Here is a 26,606-nt window from a genome sequence, read left to right on the forward strand (position 1 = left end):
TGGAGCCAGCCAGAAAGCATAGGGTGCATAACAGGTACTTACTGAGCCCCTACTGTATACCTGGCATCTTAGGAGGGTTTTTTTCAAACTATAGTTGGCCCTTGAACAACATGGGGATTAGGGGGACCAATGGGCAGTGAAAAAATCCATGTATGGGTGGCCTGGGTGGCTCAGTCAGTTAAGTGTCCGACTTTGGTTCAGGTCATGATCTCCCAGCTGGTGAGTTCGAGCCCCATGTCAGGCTCTGTGCTGACAGCTCAGAGCCTGGAACCTGCTTCAGATTCTGTGTCTTCTTCTCTCTCTGACCCTCCCCTGCTCACATTCTCTCTCTTATAAAAATAAATAAACATTAAAATTTTTTTTTAAAAACTCCATGTATAATTTCTGGCTCCCCAGAAATGGAACTACTAAGAACCTACTGTGTACTGGAACCCTTATGGGAACATAGGTAGTCAGTGAACACATATTTTGTAATATGTATTGTATACTGTATTTTTACAATAAAGTAAGCCAGAAAAGAGCAAATGTTATTAAGAAAATAATAAGAGAGAAAACACAGGGCTGTACTATATCCAGAAATCTGCATACAAGTGGATGCATGCTGTTTAAAGCTGTGTTGTTCAAGATCAGGTGTATTCCCTTCTTATTTTATCTCAACCCTATGAGGTTAAGTACTTCTAGTTTGTGTGGGAGGAAACTGAGGCCCTGAGAAAGCTAAGCTGGTCCCTGGACCCAGGCTGGTTTGTACTCAGATCAGGGTTCTCTCTCCAGCTCCATGCTTAGAGGCCATTTCTTATTTACTGCCCTGTGATATCCTTCCATCCTCATCCGGAAAATAAAGCTGAGTTTTTAGGAGATTAAAATACTTCATCTCACAAATGGAGTCAGGCTGTTCGGTGTTTTGAGTCCTGTCTGCCTCATTACAGCCCTATGAGGGAGGTATTTGTAATCCATTTCACAGGATATTTTCGTTTTACGGGAAACAAGTTCAGGATCCTACTTTGTCTTTCCAAAATCATGTTTTAGCTCCGAATTATGCAACCGTCCAGTGCCTTAGAGCTGCACGAATAATGACTAAGACAGCCTCGTAGGCTAGGCTGCTGTGCCTGAGGGCCTGGAAAGCTGCTCTGAAGGCCACGGTGTAGCTCAGTCACCTGCTTGAAAAGACAACCTTGAAGTCACTCATTCCTTGGCTAATAATAATGTGGCCTGTCAGACCTCACATGGAGGTCATGAGACCCATTCCCTGGCCCTCAACAGGCTGTCGCCTGGGTGTAGCCTGGTCTGTCTCTGTTGGAGGAGGCCACATATCTGCTGGAGCCCAGTCCTCAGCATGCCCACCCCTTTTCCTCCAGCCTCGGCCTGGGACAGTGGATCTGAAGGCCAGTTCAGTCTTCCACGGATCTCCTTCTCATCCCTTCCTCATGTCCCTCCCAAGGGGAAGGAGCTGGAGTGACTTTTGCCACACCCTGATGTGCCTTGGGCTCCGGTGAGAAAAGGCTGTGCTGAGAATAACCTCTTTGCTTTGTCCTTTGACTTTGGTGAGGCCCACCCAGCCAAGCTTGTGCTGTCATGCTATTTTTAGCAGGTGGCATCCTTTGGGAGGGCCAAGTGCATGTGGCTTTGGCTTCAGCAAACAGGCAGGTCCTGTTGCGGACGCTGCTGCTGTCTCCCAGTCAGGGGAGGAAGGAGAATAAAGTCACCGTAGAAACTGTCATGGGTGTGCTTGGGGCAGTGGCTGCCTAAGGGGTCTCTGGGGCTTCCTTTTCTGTTCTGGATCTGTGGCCGATCCTGGGCCAGGCGGGCCTATGACACAGACAGCTCGGGAGCCGAAGAACTCCCTAGTTTTAGGACCCCTTGTTGCCCCAGTGGCCAATATCTCTGGAAATGACATTATGCCATTTTCATGGGAAGTCACTGGACCCAAGAACAGACCTCCACGCAGACACTAAAACTTTGTAAAACTGTGGCTCTGCTGGCAGCCTGATTACTGGTATCCTCTGGCTTAAAAACCAAACCAAAACAAAACATGAGAGGCAGCAGAGCTATGGCCCTCACTAGGAACTCTCACTGGGGAGCCACTGACATCGAAGAGATAGGAAAAAGTTTGATGAAGTTCTGCTCCCCACCACCATCCTGTCTTTCTCCCTATTTTTCTGTTTCTCTTTTCCTCTAACTTGGAGCTGCCAACTCCAGCCCATCTATCTTTTTCTGATTAAGAAAGCTTCGAGCCGTATAAGGCCCTCTGTTGCCTATGGTTTATGTTGGCTGGAGACCGAGGTTGTTTTTGCAGAGTCTGATTCACAGAAGTGGCAAGGGTGTGCGCACGCATCCATTCCCATCCGCTCCCCAGGGGCCGGACTGACTTCTTGGAACAGATTCATCTGAGGGGGGGCGGGGTGGGGGGAGAGTCAGGGCCTAGCAGTGGCTCTCAGGCTAATGAGTGGTGTGACCTCAGGGTTTCCTGGCAAATGCCTTAGTCAAGAACTCCAAGTAGAAAGCGGGCCCCTGTTGGACTCACGCGGTGTATACCTGCTGTGCTACGAGCCACAGAGGCACCCTGTTTCTGAAACGATTCTAGGATTCGCTTCTATTGAGAAACTACAGGGGCACCTGGATGGCTCAGTTGGAAGAGAGTGCGACTCTGGATCTTGAGGTTGTGAGTTTGAGTCCCATGTCGAGTGTAGAGAGTATTCAGTAAGTAAACCTTTAAAAATAAAATTCAAAACTGCATCAGTCAAAAAGAAAAAAAAGAAAGAAAGAAATTACTGCCCTTTGGCTCCTTGGGCAAGCCGGTTCCCCTCTCTGCAGAAAGTTCAGCGAGCCTGTTCCCTCCAGGTTTGTGACCTTCGGCACGGCTTCTGCTCAGCGATGGCAGAGAGCGATTTCTCTGGCAGCAGCCCTCCGACCTCATCTTTACCTCCCCTTCTTGCCGTCGCTCGAGTCAGCCAAGTTTGTTCCTGCCTTAGTACTCTGGCACGTGTTCTCCCTGCCTGGAACTTTCTCCCCCTCTCCCTTTTGTCCTCCCAGATCTCAGCACGGCTGCCCCTCACTGTTCCAGCACCCCTGCCATCTCTTTGGAGAGGATGCCCTGACCGTTCTTGTAGAGATCCCTCTCTTTCGGGCACATTTCACCCAGCCTTTCTCAACCTGGGTCCCTTATCTAAACTATAGAACGCAGAACATGACTTTCTTAACTGTGTCCCAGCTAGTCCCCTTCCAGATGCATAGGAGTAAAGTTAATTCATTACATACAGGGGTGCTTGGGGTTCCCTTCTCCGAACGCCCTTGGGAGAGGCCGCGTAGTTTTATCCCATTGGGTGGCTGCATCTTTGCAGTGTCTTATCTGAAATGTGACTCCTTACCTCTCCTTCCACCACTGCTGCCACCACCTCCCCCACACCCCTCTCCTGTGGAACCTGGCTCATGGGGGGAATTAAAATCTGTTTTTAAATGGCTAGCCCTGGGGCACCTGGGTGGCTCCATTGGTTAAGCATCAGACTCTTGATTTCAGTCAGGTCATGATCTCACGGTTGGTGAGATCAAGACTTGTGTTGGGCTCTGCGCTGGCAGCACAAGCCTGCTTGTGATTCACTCTCTCCCTGCCCCTCTGCTTGTGCATTCCCTCCTCCCTCGCTCCCTCCCTCGCTCCCTCCCTCGCTCCCTCCCTCGCTCCCTCCCTCGCTCCCTCCCTCGCTCCCTCCCTCGCTCCCTCCCTCGCTCCCTCCCTCGCTCCCTCCCTCGCTCCCTCCCTCGCTCCCTCCCTCGCTCCCTCCCTCGCTCCCTCCCTCCCTCGCTCCCTCCCTCCCTCGCTCCCTCCCTCCCTCGCTCCCTCCCTCCCTCGCTCCCTCCCTCCCTCGCTCCCTCCCTCCCTCCCTCCCTCCCTCGCTCCCTCGCTCCCTCCCTCCCTCTCAAAAATGAATGAATGCATAGCCCCGAGGGGTGCTGCTACCTGATGCTGGCTAGACCTCAGTTGGGTGGGGGAACCAGATACCTTGGTTCGGAAGAGTCTTACCATCAGTAGGCCCCTGCTCTTTGTGCTTACTGCTGTTATGTCATCAGGGTGGTGGGGGTCTCTGAAGCGGAACTGGCATCAATTATGGGAAAATCAAAGCATTACAAGTTTGTACATAGATGAGTTGACACTACGCATTTGTTCTGCTTCACAAGAATCCTAAAGTCCCAGGGGCACCTGGGTGGCTCAGTCCGCTAAGCGTCCGACTTCGGCTCAGGTCATGATCTCGCGGTCCGTGAGTTCGAGCCCCGCGTCGGGCTCTGTGCTGACAGCTCAGAGCCTGGAGCCTGTTTCAGATTCTGTGTCTCCCTCTCTCTGACCCTCCCCTGTTCATGCTCTGTCTCTCTCTGTCTCAAAAATAAATAAAACGTTTAAAAAAAATTTTTTTTAAAAGAATCCTAAAGCCCTGTGGTAATAGAGCATCCCTTGCTATCTAACAGCTAAGAATGTATTTTTTGTTTGTTTTATCAAAGCATTACTTATAGAAAGATTTGACTTTTAACTATACGCAGGGTTTGAAAGAACAGCCCTTTGCCCTGAGTGCTTCCTGACCTGCCCTCTTGTCTAGAGACAGCTGCCCTCGATTCTTCTAGGTGTCTTTCCTGGCATTTACACCTGTATTTCTAAATAGTGTGCTTTTCCTTTCTTTCCTTCCTTCCTTTTTAAAAATATTATTTGACTTGTTTTTCTACTCTGGAAGGCAAGGACTTGTCTCATTCCTGCACTTTCTCCTCTTCTTGGTACAGAGGTAGCACAACTTCTAGTCAAGTGTCTATTAAGAGTGCACGTTGTGATATAAATATTGCTTACGGCTGCCCAGTTCTTGGTGTTCCATATTTCCTTTCTTGTGTCCTCCCCTCCCCTCATTAATTTCCCATGTTTCTTGAGCCTCATTTTTTGTGTCTCCCCAGTTCTCCGACTCCCCTGGGCCTTGGCCCTTGCTGTCGGAGTGCCTCTTTGTGCTTCAGCATACCAGGTTCTCTGCTTGTGTTGCTCCCGGAAGCACCTCTGTGCCCGGCTCTGCTTCCCCTTCATCCTGGGAATCCATTCTTTCCTTGGTTGTGTTGCTTTGTGGGTGGGTGCCCCCTCCTTTCTTGATTTACTCCCTTGTCTTCCAGTAGCTTGCTGAGGAAGAGTGGGGGAAGGTAGGCAGGCAGCAAGAAGGAAGCTGATTCATGCACACGTCCCTTTGAAGGCATGGATGTGGGGTGTGGCTGAAGATGGGACAGTTGGTAGAAAGTCAGCAGAGACAACGAGGCGCCCAGACCCCTTCCGCCATGCCAGCAGAAGCTCTGGCTTCACTTTGTGGAATAGTTTAAGCGAGAGGGGATCTGGATTTGAGCATCACGTAATGATGAAAATGGGTATTGAATGAAAGTTTGCACATTGAATGGGACAAGCCAGGCCCCCTTGGCTCTCACAGTGCTGGCATTCAGGCTCCTAACCTCTCCTCTCCCACCCCAGGACATGAGAACATTCCAATCTGTGGAAACTGGCAGCCTAATTCCTGTTTGCCGTCCAACCAGGATACTTGCTTGACCCTTGGACCAAGGTCGTCAGTTGGTCAGTGGCAGAGGGTGGCAGCAACAGACCCACTGAAGAAGAAGGTTATTGGTTTTTTTTTTTCCTTCCTCAAAAGAAACTGTGAAAGACTTGAAAATGCCTCAAAAGTGCGTTTGTCTGATTCATTTCTGTATCCCACTATGGTGTGTACCCTGTAGCTGCCCATAAATACTTGTTGAATAGAAGTGACTTTAGGCCTTTATATGATTTCTGAGTTGGTCATATTCTACTGTCTGCTGTTTGGAAAATCCTTGTCTTTCCATTGCTCTGCCTACCTAAGGTGGTGGTGTGAAGGACTTTTTCTTTTTAAAAAAATTTGTTTTAACATTTATTCATTTTTGAGAGTGAGAGAGACAGAGCACGAGCAGGGGAGGGCAGAGAGAGAGAGGGAGACACTGAATCCGAAGCACGCTCCAGGCTCCCAGCTGTCAGTGCAGAGCCGACACGGGGCTTGAACTCACCGTGAGATCGTGACCTGAGCCGAAGTCGGACACTCAACTGACTGAGCCTTCTAGGTACCCCTTTTCTGATTCCTTTTGAAGGAATCTTTATTAGCTTTTTTGAGTAAGCTTGTTGTCGGAGCACAACTTCCTACCTTTTGGGCAGTCTCGGGTAGTGTTCTGTGGTCATGGGTGGGAATTCTGCGTACCTGGGAACACTTCCCTGCACCTGTTTTATCACTGTCCTCAGAAATGTCAGAATTTACTGGTAAAGCGTGCTGGTTGCCAAGAGCTGGGGAGGAGGGGCAGGATGGAGGTAGCATAGTCGTTATTAAGGTTTTTGAAAACCACATTCTTGCCTCCCAGATGAAGCAATGTGAAGACCTTTGTAGAAAATACTGACTTTTCCCCTCCCCTTTTTCAGTTGAAGCCTAATGAGACTGGACCTGTCAGGAGTGTTTGGTCAGCAGAGGGAGGGAGACTGGGCATTTCACTTTTGTGTGGAGTTCTCTCTCTCTCTCGCTCTCTCTCGCTCTCTCTCGCTCTCTCTCGCTCTCTCCCGCTCTCTCCCCTCCCTCCCCCCCCCCCCTTTTTTTCTTTTTTCCACCAAGTTTTCCAAATTGAGAGTTCCTTTAATTTGTAACTGAACTGGAGGAGGACCAGCTCTTAATCGGAGATCATGTCCGGAGATAGGATTTTTCACTTCTGGCTCTTACCTGGAGCTGGTGGGACTTGGCTCTGGGTCTCCACAACCGGAGACCCAGCTAGAGAAGGCTTCACTGAGCAGGTACTCCCACCCAGACGGTACTGGGTTAAGGTCAAGCCTCCAGTCTCCTGGAGAGCAGCTGGGGAAGTGTCCTGTGACTTTTTGGCCAATTGGTCTGCCTAGAACAGGGAGTAGGGCTGGTCTGGCCACAGTGGCCCACCTGGCTGCTCTGTGGGGCCATCACAATGAAGGGTGTGGGGGACAGTACGGGGCAGGACCTCATAGCCCCACTGTGAGCTAATTGGGAATCTTTAGGGTGCCAACACAAGTCACAGCTCACACGGGCCCCCTACGGATGAAGGCAACAACCCCTTGAACATCAGGACTGGGCTGAGATCAACATCCCTGAGGCATGGCTCTGACACTCTGATTCCTGGGCCCCAGCCATGCTGCTAAGTGCGAGTGGCCCAGACTACCACCTTCCCCCATCCTCAGTAGCAGCCCCAGACACTGCCCATCAAGGTAGGCATTGGCTGTCACAGTATTTCTCTAGCTCTCGTGTTTGCTTTGGGGCTTCTGGGAGTACCCTCTAGGACTACGCGTCCAGTAGGTAGCTACCAGCTTGCTGTATGTGGCTATTTAAATTTAATATTAAATAAAATTTAAAGTTCAGTTTGTTATGTTGATCGCATTTCGGGTGCTCAGCCCCCTGTGACAAAGTAGCTGCCAATATTGGACTGTAGTTGTCACTTGGGGAACACCCAGGCCTTTGCCTTTTGTGACCTGCTCTGCTTTGGCCATGTTGCAGCTGCTGCAACTTGTTCCCATTGCCTTGACAGTAAAGGTCAGACTCCTTTTGTCTGGCCTCTACCAGCTCTTCAGCTTTGGCTTCCAGGACTTCTGCTCTCTCTGGGACTTGCTGTTCCCTTCCACCCCCAAAGGCATCTTGGGTTTAGAATCTTAATTTATGTCATTAATGCAGTGTTGCAACCTTAGAAAATTCCGGCCACCTTTGGGACGGCCTTCTCGGGGTTCTGTTTGCCCACTTCTGAAATTGGGCTCAGCGTGTGCAGGTTGTGTGTGTGTGTGTGTGTGTGTGTGTGTGTGTGTGTGTGTGTGTGTGTGAGAGAGAGAGAGAGAGAGAGAGAGAGAGAGAGAAATTCTTCAGTATGCACTATGAGCTTCTGGTGGACAGAAGCTTTTTCTTGCAACTTAAACATATTTATGTGTGAATTATTACGTGAATGTAAGTATATAACTTCAACCTTGTAAGGAATTAGGTAAACACATGCTGTAGACATCAAGAGGCCCTCTTGGTGGTCTTGCAAAGACCTCTGTGTGTGTGTGGTCTTCCTCTAGCAAACTGGGGGGAGAGGTGAGGGGGGTGGCCCTGACCTTGACCGTGCCCACAACCTGCTGTTGTGCTCTGAATGCAGTGGCAGCAGGTGCTGGGCTTCAGGTTCAGGGTCACGTAACTACTCCCTGTCCTTTGAAGACTCCCTCCCCCTCACCCCCGCCCCCCTCCTTCAAGGGGAAAAACCCCTCAGCAACAACTTGATGTGCTGGGCATTCTTCTAGGGATGGAGTGTCTTGAACACCTGGGGGACCGTCTTTGATAATGTGAACATATAACCTTGGAATAATGGAAATGTTCAGATTTCAACCTAGGGGGTATATAAAAGTCTGCTCAGAATGCCGAGTGGATGTGGCTTCACTGACCAGGTCCAGGTCCAGGTCCACTCTGGCTTGATAGCCACTTGGCTCCTAAGTGATTGTTTTGTGATCAACTTTCCCATCAATTAATTACACACAGCTCCTTTTTCCACAATAACTGTAGCCAAATGGGCTTAGTCACTGGGACCAACACTGTTTGTACTCTTCCCAGAAGTTTGTTTTCTTGTTTAGCAGAAGGCTCTAGACTGCAGTAACCGAGTTGGTCATCGGTGCTGGGAGTGAGGCCATTACTTCTCCAGAGGTAAGCTTTTCTGAGAAGCTGCAGTTTCCTCTGGGAGAAAGGAATCATTTTAAGGATTTTATTTTTTATTTTATTATTTTTAATGTTTGTTTATTTTTAATTTTTTGTCATGTTTTTATTTTATTTTTGAGAGAAAGAATGCAAATGGGTTAGGGGCAGAGAGAGAGGGAGACAGAATCGGAAGCAGGCTCCAGGCTCTGAGCTGTCAGCACAGAGCCCGACGCGGGGCTTGAACTCAAATACGGTGAGATCATGACCTGAGCCAAAGTTGGATGCTTAACCGCCTGTGCCACCCAGGCACCCCGATTTTTATTTTATTTTTTTTTTAAGTGATCTCCACAACCCAGTATGGGGCTTAAACTTACAACCCTGGGACTGAGAGTTGCATCCTCCACCAACTGAGCCAGCTAGACGCCCCAGGAAAGGAAGCCATTTAGAACCTGGACCGAGCAGGTGAATGCTAAGGCCTTGTAGGGCCGAGACATGTGCGCCTTCAGCTCTGTGTGACCACTGGGCAAGCAGCCAGCGTGCATCTATTCCCGGGCAAATGGACCTGCTAAAAATAAGCAGGCAGCTATTTAATTCCAACAGATTCAAAATAGCCAATTCTCCTCCCCACCACCCCTCAGGCAGGGCTCTGCATCTTTCTGCAAGGCTTTCCTTTGGCTTGCCTGAGTGTCTGGGGCCTCTGGAGGGGGAGACTGTGGGGGAGAAGGCTGCTTTCAGTTAGTTTGTGCGTGTGAAGGCTTTTAGACCTGCAGTGTTAAATGCCACTTATGTCTTGAGAAGTTCAGCTTTTTTACAGAAAACAACAAAAACAAAACAAAACCAGGGCAAGGAGAGCAACTTGAGAGTGTGTTCCCAGAAAAGGAAGGTAGCAGAGAGCCTCGTAAGGTTGAAGTGTGCACACTTGTGCGTGTGGGCATATGTGTGTATGCACATGTGAGGGCGGCCCTGTCTGAGAATTCGGGAAAGGCTGCCGCGTCTTCCGGCACCCGTCTAGGCCTCTCCAACGGTGTAAAGCAGGGAAAATGGCATCCTACCGATTCACAAGAAGTCTGTTTGGGGTGAGAGTGGCTCACGGAGGACTCTTGGAAGTGAAGGGCTGAGGAAATGAGGAACTTCTCTTGACCAGTGGGAAGTGGGGCTTTGGTCACCCGGTGATCCCAGTGAGGCTCCTCCCGGTAGCTGTGTATTCAGTGAGAGTCCCAGCTAGGCTCCTCTGGGTGGGGTGGCTGCTGATCCCCCGGGCCCTTGGCTCTGTTCTTGGTGGAGATGATTAATATCTCTAATCACAGTCCCCAGGCGGCAAGGGAAAAATAAACCAGGCGTGCCTTCTCCTGTCTGGGGATATCACACCTCTTTTCTCAAGTTGCTGCAGCATTTCAGTTGGGCAGTTCCTGTGTCCTGGAGATTTCATGGAGACAAGGGCTTTTCCTGGGTACTGGGTTAGACATGGGCGGGGGGAGGTGGGGTGGGCAGTAACTGGTGGGCGCTGGGGATCCAGGTGGGGCATTCAGTATTCATGGGTTGGGTGACATAGCCTCAGGGGACCAGTGTTAAACACCTTCTAGGGAGTCCTACTGACACAATAGCAGGAGGCATCTGGCTTGGAAATGCAGAAACTTCTGAGCTGTGATTAGTTGAGTAGCTATAGTTGACTGTCTGGGGGGAGCTGTGGATGATAGGTTTGGGGTCTCAGCCCCAGTCGGTGGGGAACAAGCAGGACGGGGAAGGTTAGGTGTACAAGCGTTAGAGGTGTTCTGGCAAGCTGCAGAGCAGTGTTGTGTTCCCAGGTGCAGGTCTCTGTGTTTAGTGTAAGCTAGGCTGGGAACAGAAGGGACGAAATGGGGACTAGGGGATAGTGACATGGGGGAGCCAGAGTCTGGGTTGTGGTGTGGATCAACTAGGGTGCCTGGCCAAAGCAGGCTGAGAGTGTATGCTTGAGTGTGGGCCTCTGCTTCTAGCCAGTTCCTGGGATCTCTGGAGGCGGGGCAGGGGTCAACTGCTGGACCCTTGGGATCAACTTCTAGTACCAAAGGGTTGGAAGCATCTCCCAGAGAGGGCGCGTACAAGCAGGAGGAGGGCCAGAGAGAGGAGAGAGAATCCCAAGGAGGCCCTGTGCTGACTCGGGCTCAATCCCATGAACTGTGAGACCGTGACCTGAGCTAAAATCAAGAGTTAGATGTCTAATTGAGTCACTCAGCTGTTTTTAGAGGCGGTTTGTATCTTGGTTAGCAACTCCCTCCTTACACACACCCCCCCCCATACTGAGTTTGGCTTTGGGCCCTTGATCTGTAAAACAGGGAAACTGCCCTCTGTGGGTTAATTTTTAGGATTCTTCATCTTCCTCTCTACCCCATTCCATGTAATCTTGTTCCTGAGATCAGAGAATTGGTAGAAGACTGTGGGAATCACAACTATAAAACCCTGTAGAAATGGGATTGCCTAGTTAATAAGGAATCAGAACCTAAATTGACTGCCAAGAAGAGAACTTGGGTTCAGATCCCAGCCACACTTTCCGTTGCGTGTGACCTGGTGGGTGGGACTGACAGTAGGCCATGTGGTAGGCATATTGCCTTATCCTGAGAGCATCCTTCCCCCATGACCTCTATTCCTTCTCAGATTTTATTTATTTTTATGTGGAAGACATTGAATACAAAGCAAATAGCCTGTATGTAATTTGCCACTTTTTCAGGGGCGAGCACATTGTTCCAGAACAGTGGTTCTCTGACTTGAGTGTACATTGGAATCATCTGGGTTAAAAGAAAAAGAAACACCTGGTGCCCTGATCTGACCCTCAGAGATACGGATTTAATTGATTTGGGTGCCACCTTGGCCTTGGGAATTTAAAAGCTTCCCAAGTGATGCTAATGTGCCACTAAGTTGGAGAACTGCTGAGAGAGAAATTTCAAAATCTCTCTCCCTGGAAGGAAGACTATATTGGCAGATAAGAAAAAAACCTAAAAAACCGAAAAGCTATCAGAACTAATAAAAGATTTCAGTAAGGTTGTAGGATGCAGGGTCAATGTACAAAACCTTCGCCACCCTTCCAGCCTAGAGGCTTGGTGTGTGTCTTTCCTGGTTTGCCTATAGGGTTGTCCGAGCACAGACGGCACACACAAGTGGTGTCCGGGTTTGACCTTGTGTCTCACAGCAGTGTTTCCATGTCCGTACATGAGATCCCCTTCTCTATGACTGGCATGTCCACGAATTCTGCAGTGTGTTTAGCAGTGATTCCCCAAGAATTGTTTCAAACGATGCCCCAGTGACCATTATATAGACCTCTGTGCAGAGCTGTTTTTATTCTTTTTTTTTTTTTTAAGAGAAGATTGCAGGGGATGCCTGGGTGTCTCGGTTAAGCACCCAACTCTTGATTTTGGCTCAGGTTATGATTTCACGGTTTGTGAGATTGAGCCCCATGTCAGGCTCCATGCTGATAGCATAGAGCCTGCTTGGGATTCTCTCTCCCCCTCTCTCTGCCTGCATGCTCACACACTGTCTCTGTCTCCCTCTTTCTCTCTCTTTCTCTCCAAAATAAATAAGCTTTAAAAAAAAAAAAGATTTCAGGTGTGGTGTTTTTAGGTCATAGGAGGTATGGTCATAACTTTTTTTTTTTTTATGTTTATTTATATTTGAGAGAGGGAGACAGAGACAGAATCTGAAGCAGGCTCAAGGCTCTGAACCGTCAGTATAGAGCCTGATGTGGGGCTTGAACTCATGAGAGATAGTGAGGTCATAACCTGAGCCAAAGTCAGACACTCAACAGACTGAGCCACCTAGGCACCCCTTAACCTTTTAAGAGCAGTATGAACTTCCCCTCCTTGGCCCATACATTGCCTCATTCTCTTAAGACATGAGTGGGTTTCCAGACTTAATGTGGAGTAGAACCTGAGTTCCAGTCCTTGGTTATATGATTTTGAACCTTTAAGTTTTTTGTTTTTTTTTTAACTTTATTTATTTATTTTGAGAGGGGGAGAGAGAATACCAAGCAGGCTTCGCACTGTCAGCACAGAGCCTGTGGTAGGGCTCAAACTCGGGAACCGTGAGATCATGACCTGAGCTGAAAACCAGAGTTGGATGCTTAACTGACTGAGCCACCAGGTTCCCCTAAGTTTTTATTTAATCTCTACACCCATCGTGGGGCTCAAGCTCCCAACCCTGAGATCAAGAGTACCGTGCTCTGCCAATTGAACTAGCCAGGCGACCCTGCATGGAGCTATTTATTTTTTAATTTTTTAAATTAAAAAAAATTTTTTTAATGTTTATTTTTGAGGGAGAGAGACAGAGCGCAAGTGGGGGAGGAGCAGAGAGAGGGAGACACAGAATCCGAAACAGTCCCGAGGCTCCAAGCTGTCAGCACAGGGCTTGAACTCACAAGCTGTGTGATTATGACCTGAGCCAAAGTCAGAAGCTTAACTGACTGAGCCACCCAGGTGGCTTTATTTTTTAATTTTTAACGTTTATTTATTTTTGAGTGAGAGAGGGAGACACAGAATCAGAAGCATGCTCCAAGCTCTGAGCTGTCAGCACAGAGCCTGACAAAGTCAGAAGCTTAACTGACTGAGCCACCCAGGTGGCTTTATTTTTTAATTTTTAACGTTTATTTATTTTTGAGTGAGAGAGGGAGACACAGAATCAGAAGCATGCTCCAAGCTCTGAGCTGTCAGCACAGAGCCTGACACGGGGCTCGAACTCACAAATGGTGAGATCATGACCTGAGCCGAAGTCGGATGCTCAACCGCCTGAGCCACCCAGGTACCCCTACATTGAGCTATTTTAACCTTGATGATGGCAATACCTTCCAAACCAGGTGGTTGAAGATTGAGTGATGCAAGGGAGAGTATCTAGTGAGGTTCTGTGTTTGAATGTGAAGCTGTAAGGAACATCACTGAAGCTTCTGCCTGGAGGGATTCATGGGGTCTTCCGAGTGTGGCCACTGCTTAGCTTCTGCTTTGTGTTTTCTAATCCCATGGATTTACTTCAGATATTAGCAAGAAGGTTTATGGCTTTCCCCACCCTCTCACTTTGGGGCTGAAGATGTTTCCCAGTGTTCCTTCACAAACTGTAATGTGGTTGTGAATCCCCCGGGGGTCTTGTTAAAATGCAGCTAGTCATTCAGGTCTGGGCTGGGGTTGCCTTTGTAGCAGGTTCCCAGGTGATGCTCGGTGTTTCTGGCCCATAGACTGCACTTGAAGAAGTAAGGTCCTACAGCAGTGGCCCCCAGCCTCCACTGAACTTTAGAACCACCTGGGAACCGTGTGCTCTGGTTTTGCCAGAGACCATTAACATAATTAAACCAGGAAGAGTTGTTAAAGCCTTTACACTTGTCTCTGCAACAAAGCTCAAACCCAAATTAAGGTATAATTCACCGTATCAGTGGAGGAGTTTTGGTTTTAAGACGTCTTGTGATTTTTGCAGACAGAATAAAATTTACTGGCATGGGAGGTACTGAGTCATAAGCATTCTGGAATAAGTCTGTCACATACCTCTAAAGAGGGCTAACCCTGCTTTGCATAGCACTTAATACATAGCTAATCTTCATATCAACCATCCTTTATGAGATGTGTCCCCATCTTATGATGAAGAAAACTGAGGTTCCTATCTCCTTTACACGTCTACCACCTTCTGTCTAGGCCCTTATCATCTCTCCTGGCCTGGATCCAACTGACTTAGGTCTCCAGGTTCCTGTCACTTGATATGCTGTTTATCCTACTCCCAGAATCACCTGGTAACAGTTTGGTGTATGTGCCTTGCAGACCTCCGCTGGTTCTCTGTTGCCTACAGGATAAAATCCAGACTCCACAGTGAGGCCCCAGAACCCTCATCGAGTCCACTAAGCAACTTGATTCTTCAAGCATGACCTGTATCTCCATGCCACTGTATGTTTTGCTGGTCTCTTACCCTGGAGCAACCCCCTCATCCTTTTGAAATCTTCTTCATCCTTTGTTCCAGCTCCCTCTTGCTACATAACGGTTTCATTGACTCATGATTTTGTGGGTGCATGTGCGGGACATACATACATGTGAATTTCAACAGGCATTTAAAAATACTCCAACGTCATCTGAATGGATAAGTGTTCTGGGAGTTTAGGGAACTAAAACACTAGACACACTATCCCCTTGGGGGAGCATAGAATTTGGCATTGAGGAGTGATGCAGGAAGGGATTTGGGCCCAAGAGAAGGCTTGTCTTGTTTCAAGGGAGCGTGCTCAGGAGGAGGGAGCAGAAGGGGGCATCTCTCCCTGCCCACCTGCCTCCAGTGGATCACACATAGGGTGCGAGCAGGAGGAGGGATGTCACTTACAGAGGCAGGGAAAGGGAGAGAGAGTAGCTGGTTATCTTTCCTGTGCAGTGGTATCAGGATCCCCCTACCTGACTCTCATCGCATCTCTCTCTCCTCCTCTCCAGGTATCATTTCTTCAGGCCTCCAGGATGGCCATCCAGTTCCGTTCACTTTTCCCCTTGGCATTGCCTGGAATGTTAGCACTCCTCGGCTGGTGGTGGTTTTTCTCTCGTAAAAAGCATGTCAGCAGCCAGGACAGACAGGTGGAAGCCAGCGCTGTGGAGCTGAGGGCTGGCCATGCCATCAAAGAGCCACTCCCCATGGAGGACCCCCATCCTGGAGTAGCATCCACGCCCCCCAGCGTTGCGCTGCCCGTGGAAAAAGAGCTGTCCACCTTGAGCAAGCCTCCCGCCGAGCCCCCAGCCTTGCTGCGGGCACATCCAGCCTGTCGCAGGTCAGAGTCCTCAGGCAGCCTTCCTAACAGCACAGACGTGAGATTTCGACCGGGAACACGCAGAGATGACAGTACAAAGGTGGAACTAGCCCTGACGGGTGATGAAGAAGCCAAGTCCATTCCTCCTGAGTGTCCCCTTCTGACCCCAAAAGGTGTTCCTTTCCCCCACGAAGCGGCTGAGGTGTGCAAGCAAGAGTCCCCGTTCAGTGGGCCGGGGGGGCGGGGTGGGCAGGGCCAGGCTGCGGCCCCCCAAGAGAAGCCAAGAGAGACGGGTGGGGCGGAAGGCACTGGCGATGCGGTGTCAGCAGAAAATGTGCCGGAAGAGAGCGTGTTGTGCCAGGAGCGTGGCTCTGAATCGCAGACCAGCAAGTTGCCCACCCTGGCTCCCTTGGGAGGTGCCGGGGAGAAGGGGAAGGGCCGCCCGCCACAGTCCGAGGAGGACGCAGCGGGGCAGCTGCTGAGCAGCCTCGTGGGGTTGGCTCATGTGGAGCTGACGGAGGACGGCGAGCCGCCGGTGCCTCGGGCCAGTGGCAGAGCCTGTGACGCACACCGCACAGGAGAGCCGGGCACAGGGGGCGCCGTGGAGCAGAATGAGAAGATTGAGCAGGCTGCCTACCAGATCATCTCCAAAGTGATCTTGGAGGCGACCGAAGAGGTGCTGGCCACCACCATGGGCAGGATCGCAGGTCGGGTGTATCAGGCTTCGGCCGGGCAGCTGCACGGGCAGAAGGAGGACAGCCGCGCCCCAGCCTGCCAGAAAACCGCCCCAGGGCGAGAGGCCGAGGAGCCGGCTCCGGCCGCCGTTGAGACAGAGGCGGCCTCGCGCGTGTCCGTGTCAGAGTCAGACGCCACCCTCCTGTTGCCAGGCCCGCCCGCGGAGGACCTGCCACCACCAAAGACCTACGCGAGCTGCCTGCGCAGCCCTCTGTCCAGCCCCAGCAAGGACAAGAAGCCAAAGAACTCTGCACACCACATCTCCCTGGCCCCCTGCCCACTGCCTGCCGTCCCCCAGGGGGAGTTGCTAGATGGGGCACGTGTCCTGGTGGAAGATACCGGATGTGTCACCTGCACCTCTGACAGCAGCCAGAATGTCCCTTCAGTGGTCTCTGAGCAGTGCTCAGATTCCATCAGCGCTTCAGGGCTTGAAGACTTGTGCACGGACACCTACTCAAGCCCCAGGGACAAGGCCATCACCCCGCTGCTGCCAGAAAGTACTGTGCCCTTCAGCAATGGGGTGCTGAAGGGGGAGCTATCTGACTTGGGGAATGAGGATGGATGGACCGCGGATGCGGAAGCAGATCATTCGGGAGGTAGGAGGGTCTTGGGCGTCCCTCACCTAGAGGATGGGGTGGCCGGGTGTCTGTTCGGTGGCCAAAGGCTGCTGGTCTGCCTCTCCCTCTGCTGCTTCTGCAGTAAGAATGCTCTTCGACTCTGTGTCCCGGCTGGCCTGCAGAAGGTTGGGGTGCAGCGCAGCAGTGGTGGGTAACTGAGAAGTTGGGCTGCCCTGAGCCCCCCAAAGCCCCAGGAGCTGTAACTTGGTTCGGCAGCCAGGGACCCTCCCTAGTCCTCCTGAAGGAGCCAGCTCAAAGTTGGTTTCGCTGATTAACCTCAGCGTGCCTCTTTTCTCTCTTTTAAACCAACCTCTTTTGTAATGGAGAGGCCTCCTTAGCTTAATTCCAAAGTACCAAGAGTGGGTGTGAGCTTTTTTTTTTTTTTTTTTTTTTTTTTTTTTTTTTGAATGGTTGATTTCCTTTTAATCATGTGCTTGTTCCCATGTCTTCACCTGCCTTCCTTCTCCAGAAGCTCTTACCGGGTAAGTGCCCAGGGAGCGGCCACGGCTTTGACATTGCGGGAGGCTCTCGCTTTCCTGCCTTGTCGCCACTGTTCCTCGGCACAGAGCCCTCCACCATTTCCTTTCCGTGCGGCCGCAGCTCCACCCCGGGAAGGAGGGGCACTTTGGTAACCAAGTATCCACTGGGTTTTTCGAGTGCTGACCCCAGCGTAGACAGTTCAGACCGCTAACTTACAGGTCAGCAGCTCCTGACCCTGGTTTTGCAGCCACCCTGGGGTATTTTCATTTATCTCCTGGAAAGAGGCCATGAAGATCCCCTCCCCCGTGGGGGTCTCTGATCTGCTTGCCCTGGAGCCAGTCCCTACCCTCTCTGCTCCAGGCAGGTTGGGGGTCTTTGCTGGGAGTTTTACTACTTGCAGCAGGACTTTCATCATAGCACATTTTTGTCACCTTTGACACTGCTGATTTATGTACCTCTAAAGGAAAAAACTCCTCATTGTGATCATGAGTGTACAAGGCCAGAGACTGTAAGATGCATCCTAACATCAGGGGTGTTAAAATCATTTGTTTGTTTGCTTGTTTGTTTAATAAGAAAGATCTTAAAGTGGGTAAACAATTTTTTTTTTTTTTTTTTAAGAATAAAGGAATTTCCCTTTGTCTGCTGGCCCTCGGCCAAATTAACAGGCCTGCCAGCCGTGTCATGCCACCTCTAGATTGACTGTGGCGGCTACTCTGCTGCGGTGAAGGCCTCGTGTTTAGGCCTTTTGGAAGAGAAGGCGGTGATGGGGCGTGGTGATGGTGGGGAAGTGTGGGGACAACAGATTCGAACTTGGCGGTACCATTTGCCCAGCACTCCATTGTGCGCAGCACAGGCTCCCGCCTCCCCCACATCTGCACCTTGGTGCACGGCCCTCCCTGTGCGTGAGGAAGTTGAGGCTGAGCGGGGCTGGGACCACCAGCTAAGGAAGCTGGCCTGTGAGCACAGCCTGCTGGAGTCCTGTGTGGTCTGAGCCACCTCTGGGTGTCCTTGGGGTGGCCGGTATCAGCCAGTCCTGTTTTGTTCAGGAGAGGCTGGAGCCCCTGATGTTGAAGGATGGAGTCCCTTTCAAGGTGATTCTTCCTTAGCTGGGAATGGAATCTCTTTTAAGCCTTGCTCTGCATCCAGACAGTACATGCATTGCTTGGCAAAGGATTACGTCCAGAGTTTGGAAAAACCATGTGGATAATAACCTAATTAGTAGACTCCCAGGAGCGATCTATTTCTGGCAGTTGCGTCGTCCATATTTAAGCTAGAGTCCTCTTAAGCTGGTCTGGACCCGTTTTTCTGCGATGGCCTCCTGGCACATTCTTGAGCAAGAGTGGAGCAGACCACACTGATCTCAGGGTCCTGCTTCCTGCTCTGTTGTCTGGAGCATGAACTTCAGTTCAGTCTTTTGACCGGGGGTTAAAGACCCACCATGAGCCCAAAGGGCGTTCAGAGTTGCACAGGTCAGGCCTAAGAGAGGGAAAGGAGAGCCGCCTTCCTCTGTCTACTTCCAGTAGGCCCCAGGTGGCGTAGGATGAGAATGGCGCCTTCAGGGGTGGACTCTTTCTAGCTCTGCCTGGCTGAAGGTCGTGGCCCTTGAGCCCAGGCCTGGGGCCTTGGGGGCCTTAGTGTCTCTTGGTTTGAGGGGCTGGCATAGTCAGAAGGGTGTGGGCCAGTGGTGACTGGTCGGTCTCCGTGGAAGCCAGCACCTGATACCCGGCTCCCGGGACCGTGTGGACCTGCTGGCCCGCTCCCCCGCCCCGTGGACTCCCCTTCCCAGCTCACCACTTGTCTCTGCTCAGGCAGCTGTGGCTGGGCGTGGCTGCCAGTTCAGCAAGTGGGGCTGTGAGCGACAGGCTAAAATTAGGTGTGTCTACACCCCCAGTTCTCCTTTCGTTGGGGTCGTTCCGAGCCTTTTAGACTGCGGGTTGACAGCCGCCAAGCTTGAGGCGGGGGTGTGGGGCGGGGGGCCTCCTGGGAATGTGAGTTGGGAAGTTCTGCATTATTGACTTCTCTTAGCTGGTGTCTGTGTGTCTGTGTATGCTGCTTCCTCCCCTGCAGGATCGGACAGGAACAGCATGGATTCAGTGGATGGTTGCTGTGGCCCCAGGAAGATTGACAGTTTCCAGAACGCCCAAGCGGGCTCCAGTCCTAAGAAGGTCGACCTCATCATCTGGGAGATCGAGGTGCCAAAGGTCAGGGCTGCAGGGTCATGGGGCTTAGGGGGAGGGACAGTAAACCCGAAGCAGTCCCTGAGTGAGCCAGAGGCTGAAGGGAAAAGGGAGTGCCACACTCTGCCACGGTTCGGAGAGCTTGCTGTGAGGTGGAATCCCCTCAGCCGCCCTCAGGAGGGGCCTGTTCTTGTCCACTTCAGACTCACAGGCCGCTCGCTCCCCCCTGGGGCTGTCCTGTGTGTGTGTTCTGGGGCTCAGGTCATCTGAGATGCCCACAAAAGCCAGACTGAGGATGTGGGCCAGGCAGGAGTCCCTTCACTGCGCTCTGCCCGAGCTCTCCAGCACAAAGTAGACTTGGTAATTGAGCACAGCATAAGTCTGTATTTCGGAGAGCTTGAAAAGTATAGAAATGTATGAAGAAAATAACAAGCTGCTCTAGTCTCACCCCCGAGAGTGACTGTGAAGACTTTTATTTCCTTCTCGTCTTGCACCCTGTGGTTTTTAAACAAAACTGAGATTATGTTGCTTTAATTAATGCTTTTAAATATTTAACAATTTAATTTTCCTGTGTTATTCTCTGAAAATATAATTTTAACTGCGTTATTCGTTGTGTGAACGTCAGTTTACTTCACCAGTCCCCAAATCCAGGGTGCTTAAGTGGTTTCTAGCTTCTTGCTGTTCTAACTTACAATTTATTAGCTTGATCTTGATGTTTATTTCTGGGGCTCAGAAATAATTGGCCAACTGAATTCTCCTGGGCGCTTAGCTCCCTGCTGCCGTGGAGACTTGGCTTGGTTTGAACTCTGGGTCAGGCGGGCTGCTTTGACCCCAGGGTGCTGGCTCCCTTGGTGTTTTCTCCTGCCGTGACCCTGATAGCAATCCTGCCCTCTTCTCCTTCAGTGGTTGCAAAGGGCGCGCCCAGGCAGCTCTGGGTGCAGAGCGACTGTGTCCTTTGTGGCTCTGCTGGGGTGGGGTCGTTTGGGATCATCTCCGAGCTTGTCTTACATCATGGCTAAGTTTGGCTTCTTCTGTCTGCCTTGAACTCTTGGCATGCTGGGCACTTTTGCAAGCCTCGTGCTCTGAAGGCTCCAGCCCGCTATCAATTGGCAGCAGAAGCCCAAGGGTTCTTTTGACTTTTACTTTCAAACGGAGCCTCTATCTTTGAAACCAGATAGACTTGAAGAGGTCAGAAACCAGATAGACTTGAAGAGGTCAGAGAAGTCCTAAATCGTGCTTGTGCTGGTGAAACATCTAGTGTAGATTTGGGAGGAGAATATGCTGCTTTGCAGCTTTCTGGATGTAGGCCAGGTTGTTGGAGGAAGAAATGGGAACTGCTGAGTCCTGGGGGCCAGACTGTGTCGTTCAGCCACTTAGTAGCTTTGTGATATTGCGTGAGTTACTTAGCCTCTCTGAGCTTGTTAATTTGTAAAACAGTGATAAAGGTATCTGTTTCATGGTAAGTGCTTACAGCAGTGCCTGGCAAATGAGTGCTGGCATGTTAACCGTTAATATGTTTGAGCTTGACCTTGTGTAAAACAAAGGTAGGTCTTGGGGAATGCAGGGAGTTGGTTTCCCATTAACGCCCCCAATTGTCTCTCTGTCTCTCTCAGCACTTAGTTGGTCGGCTAATTGGCAAGCAGGGGCGGTATGTGAGTTTTTTGAAGCAAACGTCTGGTGCCAAGATCTACATCTCAACCCTGCCTTATACCCAGAACATCCAGATCTGCCACATAGAAGGTCAGTGGCACCTGCCACCCTTTGTTTAGGTTTCTTGCCTGAAAGCATTTGAGTCCCAGTTCTTCCCCTTTTGGGATCTCAGTCTCCAAATAGAGAACGCTGATCATCCCAGGTGATCTTCAGCCCTCCTCTCCAGTTCAGGTACTTGAAGGGGCCTCTGCTCCCTCCCCCAGATCTTCTGGCCAGGAGAGGCATGCGCACTCAGGCAGGCTGGGGGTCCTGGCCTTATAGTGCCCGCTGCCTCACACGCCTCCCTCGCAGAGCAGAACGGGATTCCCCTCCGGTCGGTGAGGGCTGGGCCTTTCCCATCTGCTAGCCTCCTATTGCATTCAAAGCATGGACACAGCGGCAGAGGTACCATTTGAAAGGTCAGTGGGTTTCAAGCCTCTGTAGATGCTTTTCTTCTTAAGGCAGAACTTAGCTGTTTGGCACTCTAAAGATTTACTTGAGCTCTGGGAAAAGTCTGGTGGAGTGGGGGTTGTGTGTGAGTTTGGTTTTGCGGTTTGTCCTACCCACTGGCTCTCCTGCTTTTACCCCCATCTAGGCTCTCAGCATCATGTGGACAAGGCGCTGAACCTGATTGGAAAGAAGTTCAAGGAACTGAACCTCACCAATATCTACGCTCCCCCACTGCCGTCACTGGCACTGCCTTCTCTTCCGATGACTTCCTGGGTGAGCATGCGCCTGGGGGACCAGATCCTCTTGCCTTCCTTTCACCCCAGCCTGCCCCAAATAAGAAACTCCCAAGACTGTGGGCCCACAAGGCCAAGAGCTCGTTGACATCTCTGACCTGTCACCTCTGGCCTCCTCTGGTCAGTTCAGTTATGCTTCTATTTTTTTATTTTTGAGAGAGACAGTGCAAGTGGGGAAGGAGCAGAGAGAGAGGGGAAGGAGCGGAGAGAGAGGGGGACACAGAATCCGAAGCAGGCTCCAGGCTCCGAGCTGTCAGCACAGAGCCCATCGTGCGGCTCGAACCCACTAACTGTGAGATCACGACCTGAGCGGAAGTTGGACGCTTAACCGACTGAGCCACCCATGTGCCCCTCAGTTATGCTTCTAGTCTGTGTTTTCTGGGGCTGGGCTTCAGGGCTGAAGTGCTGGTACAAAGCCAGACGTGCCTCTGTCCCCACTTGGAGGGATGGTTCTCCTCAGGCCGGCACCTGTTGTGTTTTTAAGGCATTTGCCTAGGAAGGATTATGGTCTATCCAGGAGACCGGGTGCACTTGGTTGGCTTGGGTCTCCTTAAAGCTGGTGCTGTGTGCAGAGTCACAGCCTAACCCCTCTGAGGCCTGGGTGGGACCCACCATTGTGGGCTTGGATGGGCTCATAATGGGTCCTTGTGTTCCTTACTCCTAGTTGAGCCGGGCCTAGTGGTGGCCCTGGTGAAGGATTCCCTTTCCCTTTCCCTTCTCATGGGAAATACCTAGATTATTAAAGGAGAAGAAATTCTCCCCACCAGGCTGTGGAAACCCGGAGGCTCTTTGGAGGGAAAGCTGACCTCTTGGGGCCTCTGTGTGCTGGGGGCCATGGCGTTTCTGGGGCCTGTCACTCAGATCCTGCAACATGCCTCCAGCTCTATTTGAGCTTTATCTCACTGGTAGAAGAATTGTAGGGTTTTGTAGGCCAAAGACGACTGTTGCATTTCACACGTGGGCTGAACGTGCTTCTTCAAGAAAATTACCTCCCTAGCTTTTGTTTGGGATGGTTGACTTCTCGGTTCTGTATCTTGCCCCTCCAAAGATCTCTGTGCCGTGGGTGAAGGCAGGGGATGGAGGTCCTGTTGTCTTCTGTGGATGTTTGGGAGTGGGCTGAACCCCACTCTGTCCTTTACTTCTGAATCATAGCATTTTTCCCAGCAGGCTTGGACCAGACCCGCTCTTAAATTATACACAATTGAGCAGTTGTTAGGGCTTCCTCCCATTGTTCTCTGTGTGGAGAGGAGATCCCAGATACCTTGCAACCAGCAGCACTCGGGGGAGGTGGGGAAGTCAGAACTCTCAGCCAGAGGTGTGGCCACCTGACTGGATGGTGGACTAGACATCTTTCTGTGTCCAGGCCCACCTAGATGTTGCCTGTAAGGGAAATTAGTGTCTAGGGACAAGTCTTTTTGAGACCAGGCTTAGCCTCTGCTAGGGCCTCTAATGTGGGGCCTGGCCACTGAGCAAATCTACATTCCGAATCGCAGAGTGGGAAGGACTTGGGAGGGTGTCTGTGGAGTGTAGAGAGGAAGAGACAGTAGGACTCAAACAGTTGGGTCCTTGTTGGCAGGAAAGCGGAGGAGAGAGAGCCTGTCCAACTTGAAGCTCCTGGGATCAGCTGCAGGGCCACAGATGCTGGCTGGGGGGCCTGAGGGCCTGCCCACCTCTTATCCCCTGGTAGCTTGTTCTCAGTGGCCCCTCATTCCCTTGCCTTCCCTGGTGCTACAGTCTCAAGTAGTGGTGGGGGGAGCGGAAGCTCTGGTGCCTGGACCCTGCCCGGGGCCCCTCACTGTTTCCACAGCTGCCTCCTCCCTGCCCAGCCCTGAGGCGAGGCCGCCTCTGGAGGTTACTGTTGGCATTGCGGGACAGGGCCTCTGAGGTGTCACACTTTCCATGGCTGAAGTAGTTTTCCTTGAACTTCTGCCATTTGGGTGCCATGTTGTGTTGGGTTGTCATGCCCTTTTCAAAGAGGTGCCAGTTCAGAGACTTGCCCTGCGGCCTCAGGGCTTACCTCAAACCCGAGAAGGATTGTTGCAGCGCCTGCTGCCCCTTCTCGTCCTCTGCAGCTCATGCTCCCCGATGGCATCACTGTGGAGGTGATTGTGGTCAACCAGGTCAACGCTGGGCACTTGTTCGTGCAGCAGCACACGCACCCCACCTTCCATGCACTGCGGAGCCTGGACCAGCAGATGTACCTGTGCTATTCCCAGCCCGGGATCCCCACCTTGCCCACCCCGGTGGAAAGTAAGTGCTGCCCTGGGGTCAGCGGGGAGCCCTGGCCAGGCCATGGGGAGAGGTTTTGGGGGTGGCCTGTTCTGCCCTTGGTCTTGACCCAGGAGGAGGCTGTTCTGGGATCCTTCATGGGAACAGCATCCCTGAGTGCTTGCCAGCAGGATGGAGTTATTGTGGGCTGGGTTACCCAGCGAGCCCAATGGAAATGGCCTTCCCACTGGCTGACAGAGTCCCGTGCGGTTGGAGTAGAGTTTTAACACACGAATTCTAGCTCTGCCATGTATCTGTGGAATGGGGCTGATGCCAGCTTGCTCCAGGAATTAGGGTTGGATTATTCTATATAAAGAGCCTGATCCAGATGGTGATTCTCGTAGAAGCTCCTGACGGGCAAGAGGCCTTTATGGTGGGTTGGTTCATCTCCGTTTGACAGATGAGAAAACTGAGCCTCTGAAGTCGAGGGAGTTGCCTAGGTGACACTTGAGCAGGAACCAGGGTCCTGGGGTCTAAACTCACTTGTGGTCTTGAGTCTGTCCTTTGTCACTATTTTCTTTGTTGCCCGTGTTGGCGAGAATCCAAGGTCAGAACATCTCTTCACCCATTGCTATCAGGGACTCCTAACCTGGAGCACCCTAGGGGGGCTTCAAGGCATTTGAGAGATCTGTGAAGTTACTGAGATCACAGAAATAAGGATTTAATTTTCATCAGAGTCTCTGTTGTTGCCTCAATCCAGCAGTGAAGACCAAACTGGGGTCTGAGTGACTATGCCAGGGGTTCCCCTTAAGGGTCAAGGTCAGGACACAGTGTGGTCAATTGAGTGTGCAGGCCCTCAGCCTGTAGTTCCGTTTGTTCTGGCCCTGCTGCTACAGGCAGGGGTTGGTGACCACTGGCTGCCAGGGACACGTGTGCTCTGAGCAACTTCCTGAAGCAAAGGCTAGAAGAAGCGGGCTTAAGCCTGCAAGTCCCCTTCTGATCAACTTCTGAGTTGTCACGGGCCGGAACAGGCCCTAGACGCCAGGCCAGTGAGATCTGCCACATTTGGAGGTTTTTGATTCTTTCTGGGACTCTCCCTTAAGAATATAAATCCCCCTTCCCTGAGTTTTAGATTTTACTTGGTTTCTTCTGGCCAATCCTTATCTATCTCAGGCTCTAGTAGGTTTCAGAGTAGATGGATCTGGAAGAATGCTTTTTGGTCTGCAGAGCTTTTTGGGTGGCATGTGGGAGGCCAAATTTCCCACATCTAGGTCCTTCCCTTGGCCAGTCTCGGGCTGCAGGGAGGCTGTGGGGGCTCCTTGCTAGTCCCCTGCCCGGTGGAGGCACAGGACTCTGAGAAGTAAGGTGGGGAGGTGGGTAGCACTGACTGGGGACCCTTGGTGCCCTGTCCTATGCCAGGACTGTCCACACGCTCTCTTCCTGCCCTGCAGTCACGGTCATCTGTGCTGCCCCCGGTGTGGACGGTGCCTGGTGGAGAGCCCAAGTGGTGGCCTCCTACGAGGAAAGCAATGAAGTGGAGATCCGCTACGTGGACTACGGTGGATATAAGAGAGTGAAAGTGGACGCGCTCCGGCAGATCCGGTGGGTCCACACTCCTCCGACGAGCGCATGCCATGCGTGTTGGGGCTGTGTGATCTCTGCAGAGCTGGCACAGTTCTACCAAGCCTGGGACGTAGGTTGACCCTTTCTCCTGCTGCCTACTCTGGTTTGGCAGGGTCTGATAGGAACCTGCTGCACTGCTCGCCTCAGTCAAACTGAGCTAGAAAGGCCTGTCTTGGGGAGGAGGTCCCCGGGTATTGTAGGACACAAGTGAAGCAGCTCCTCTGGGAGTTGGATGTGAGCAGTCCCTCTGAGGTCAGGCTGCAGCAGGGAGGTGGCCTGCATCCAGGGAGCCGCGGCCTCCTTGCCCATCGTAGAGGCCTCTGCTTTGCTTCATCCTGGGTCGTGGGGGGGCTCACAGCTCAAAGCAGAAGATTGGTATTGGAGTAGAGTCAGACTTCAGGTTCATAAACAGGGTTCCTTCCTTACCTTTCTAGGTCCGACTTTGTGACCCTGCCGTTCCAGGGAGCAGAGGTCCTTCTGGACAGCGTGATGCCCTTGTCAGGTAACGGTCGAGGCCTCTGGCTTTGTGGGAACAGTTGTTGAGAGTGGGTCTTTCTCTTTGAGCGCCTTCCTTTGCACCCAGAGGGCTTATGCTAAATGCAGATTGCTGTGTCTGACGGAGTTCTTGATTGAATAGGTCTGGGCCAAGGCCCAAGGATGTGCATCTCTCTAACAAGTACTCCGGTGATGCCAGTACTGCTGGCCCTGGACCCACCTTTCAGGACCACCGTTGTGGACTTTACCTAGACCTCCGACCTTGAGAGGTTGCAAACACAGAACATAGTTGAGACCCAGAGTCCTAGCATGTGTGGTTGAGGGCAGGCATTGAGGCCACAGCACTGCTCAGCTAGGCCCTGTGGGGACCATGCCAGCACCGAGCAGTGTGGTATCTTAGACTAACTGCATTCCCTGAGGGT

General features: G+C 51.5%; 1 protein-coding gene and 1 long non-coding RNA gene across 10 annotated transcripts in view; one reads left to right on the forward strand and one right to left on the reverse strand.

Moving 5' to 3' along the window:
- Positions 1-26,606, forward strand: part of AKAP1 (A-kinase anchoring protein 1) — a 38,081-nt gene that overhangs the window by 5,718 nt on the left and 5,757 nt on the right. Inside the window, exons 1-10 of one of the 9 annotated variants that reach the window (XM_058705882.1) lie at positions 7,024-7,246; positions 8,630-8,699; positions 14,459-14,581; positions 15,110-16,748; positions 19,275-19,450; positions 21,040-21,166; positions 21,711-21,838; positions 23,931-24,108; positions 25,518-25,668; positions 26,124-26,191. In XM_058705882.1, the coding sequence (XP_058561865.1) occupies positions 15,134-16,748; positions 19,275-19,450; positions 21,040-21,166; positions 21,711-21,838; positions 23,931-24,108; positions 25,518-25,668; positions 26,124-26,191 (2,443 nt within the window). In that variant the 5' untranslated portion in view covers positions 7,024-7,246; positions 8,630-8,699; positions 14,459-14,581; positions 15,110-15,133. Of the gene's footprint in view, positions 1-5,479; positions 5,623-7,023; positions 7,247-8,629; positions 8,700-14,458; positions 14,582-15,109; positions 16,749-19,274; positions 19,451-21,039; positions 21,167-21,710; positions 21,839-23,930; positions 24,109-25,485; positions 25,669-26,123; positions 26,192-26,606 lie in introns of those variants that run through there. The other 8 variants (XM_058705884.1, XM_058705883.1, XM_058705886.1 and 5 more) reach the window with 8 other exon arrangements.
- LOC131498530 (uncharacterized) lies at positions 386-6,952 on the reverse strand. The gene is made up of 3 exons (XR_009255457.1): positions 6,735-6,952; positions 4,016-4,087; positions 386-2,707 (listed from the first exon to the last, which is right to left on the reverse strand). It is a non-coding gene; the product is annotated as an uncharacterized LOC131498530 (long non-coding RNA).

Source organism: Neofelis nebulosa, chromosome 16 (assembly GCF_028018385.1).
Source record: "Neofelis nebulosa isolate mNeoNeb1 chromosome 16, mNeoNeb1.pri, whole genome shotgun sequence".
NCBI lineage: Eukaryota > Metazoa > Chordata > Mammalia > Carnivora > Felidae > Neofelis > Neofelis nebulosa.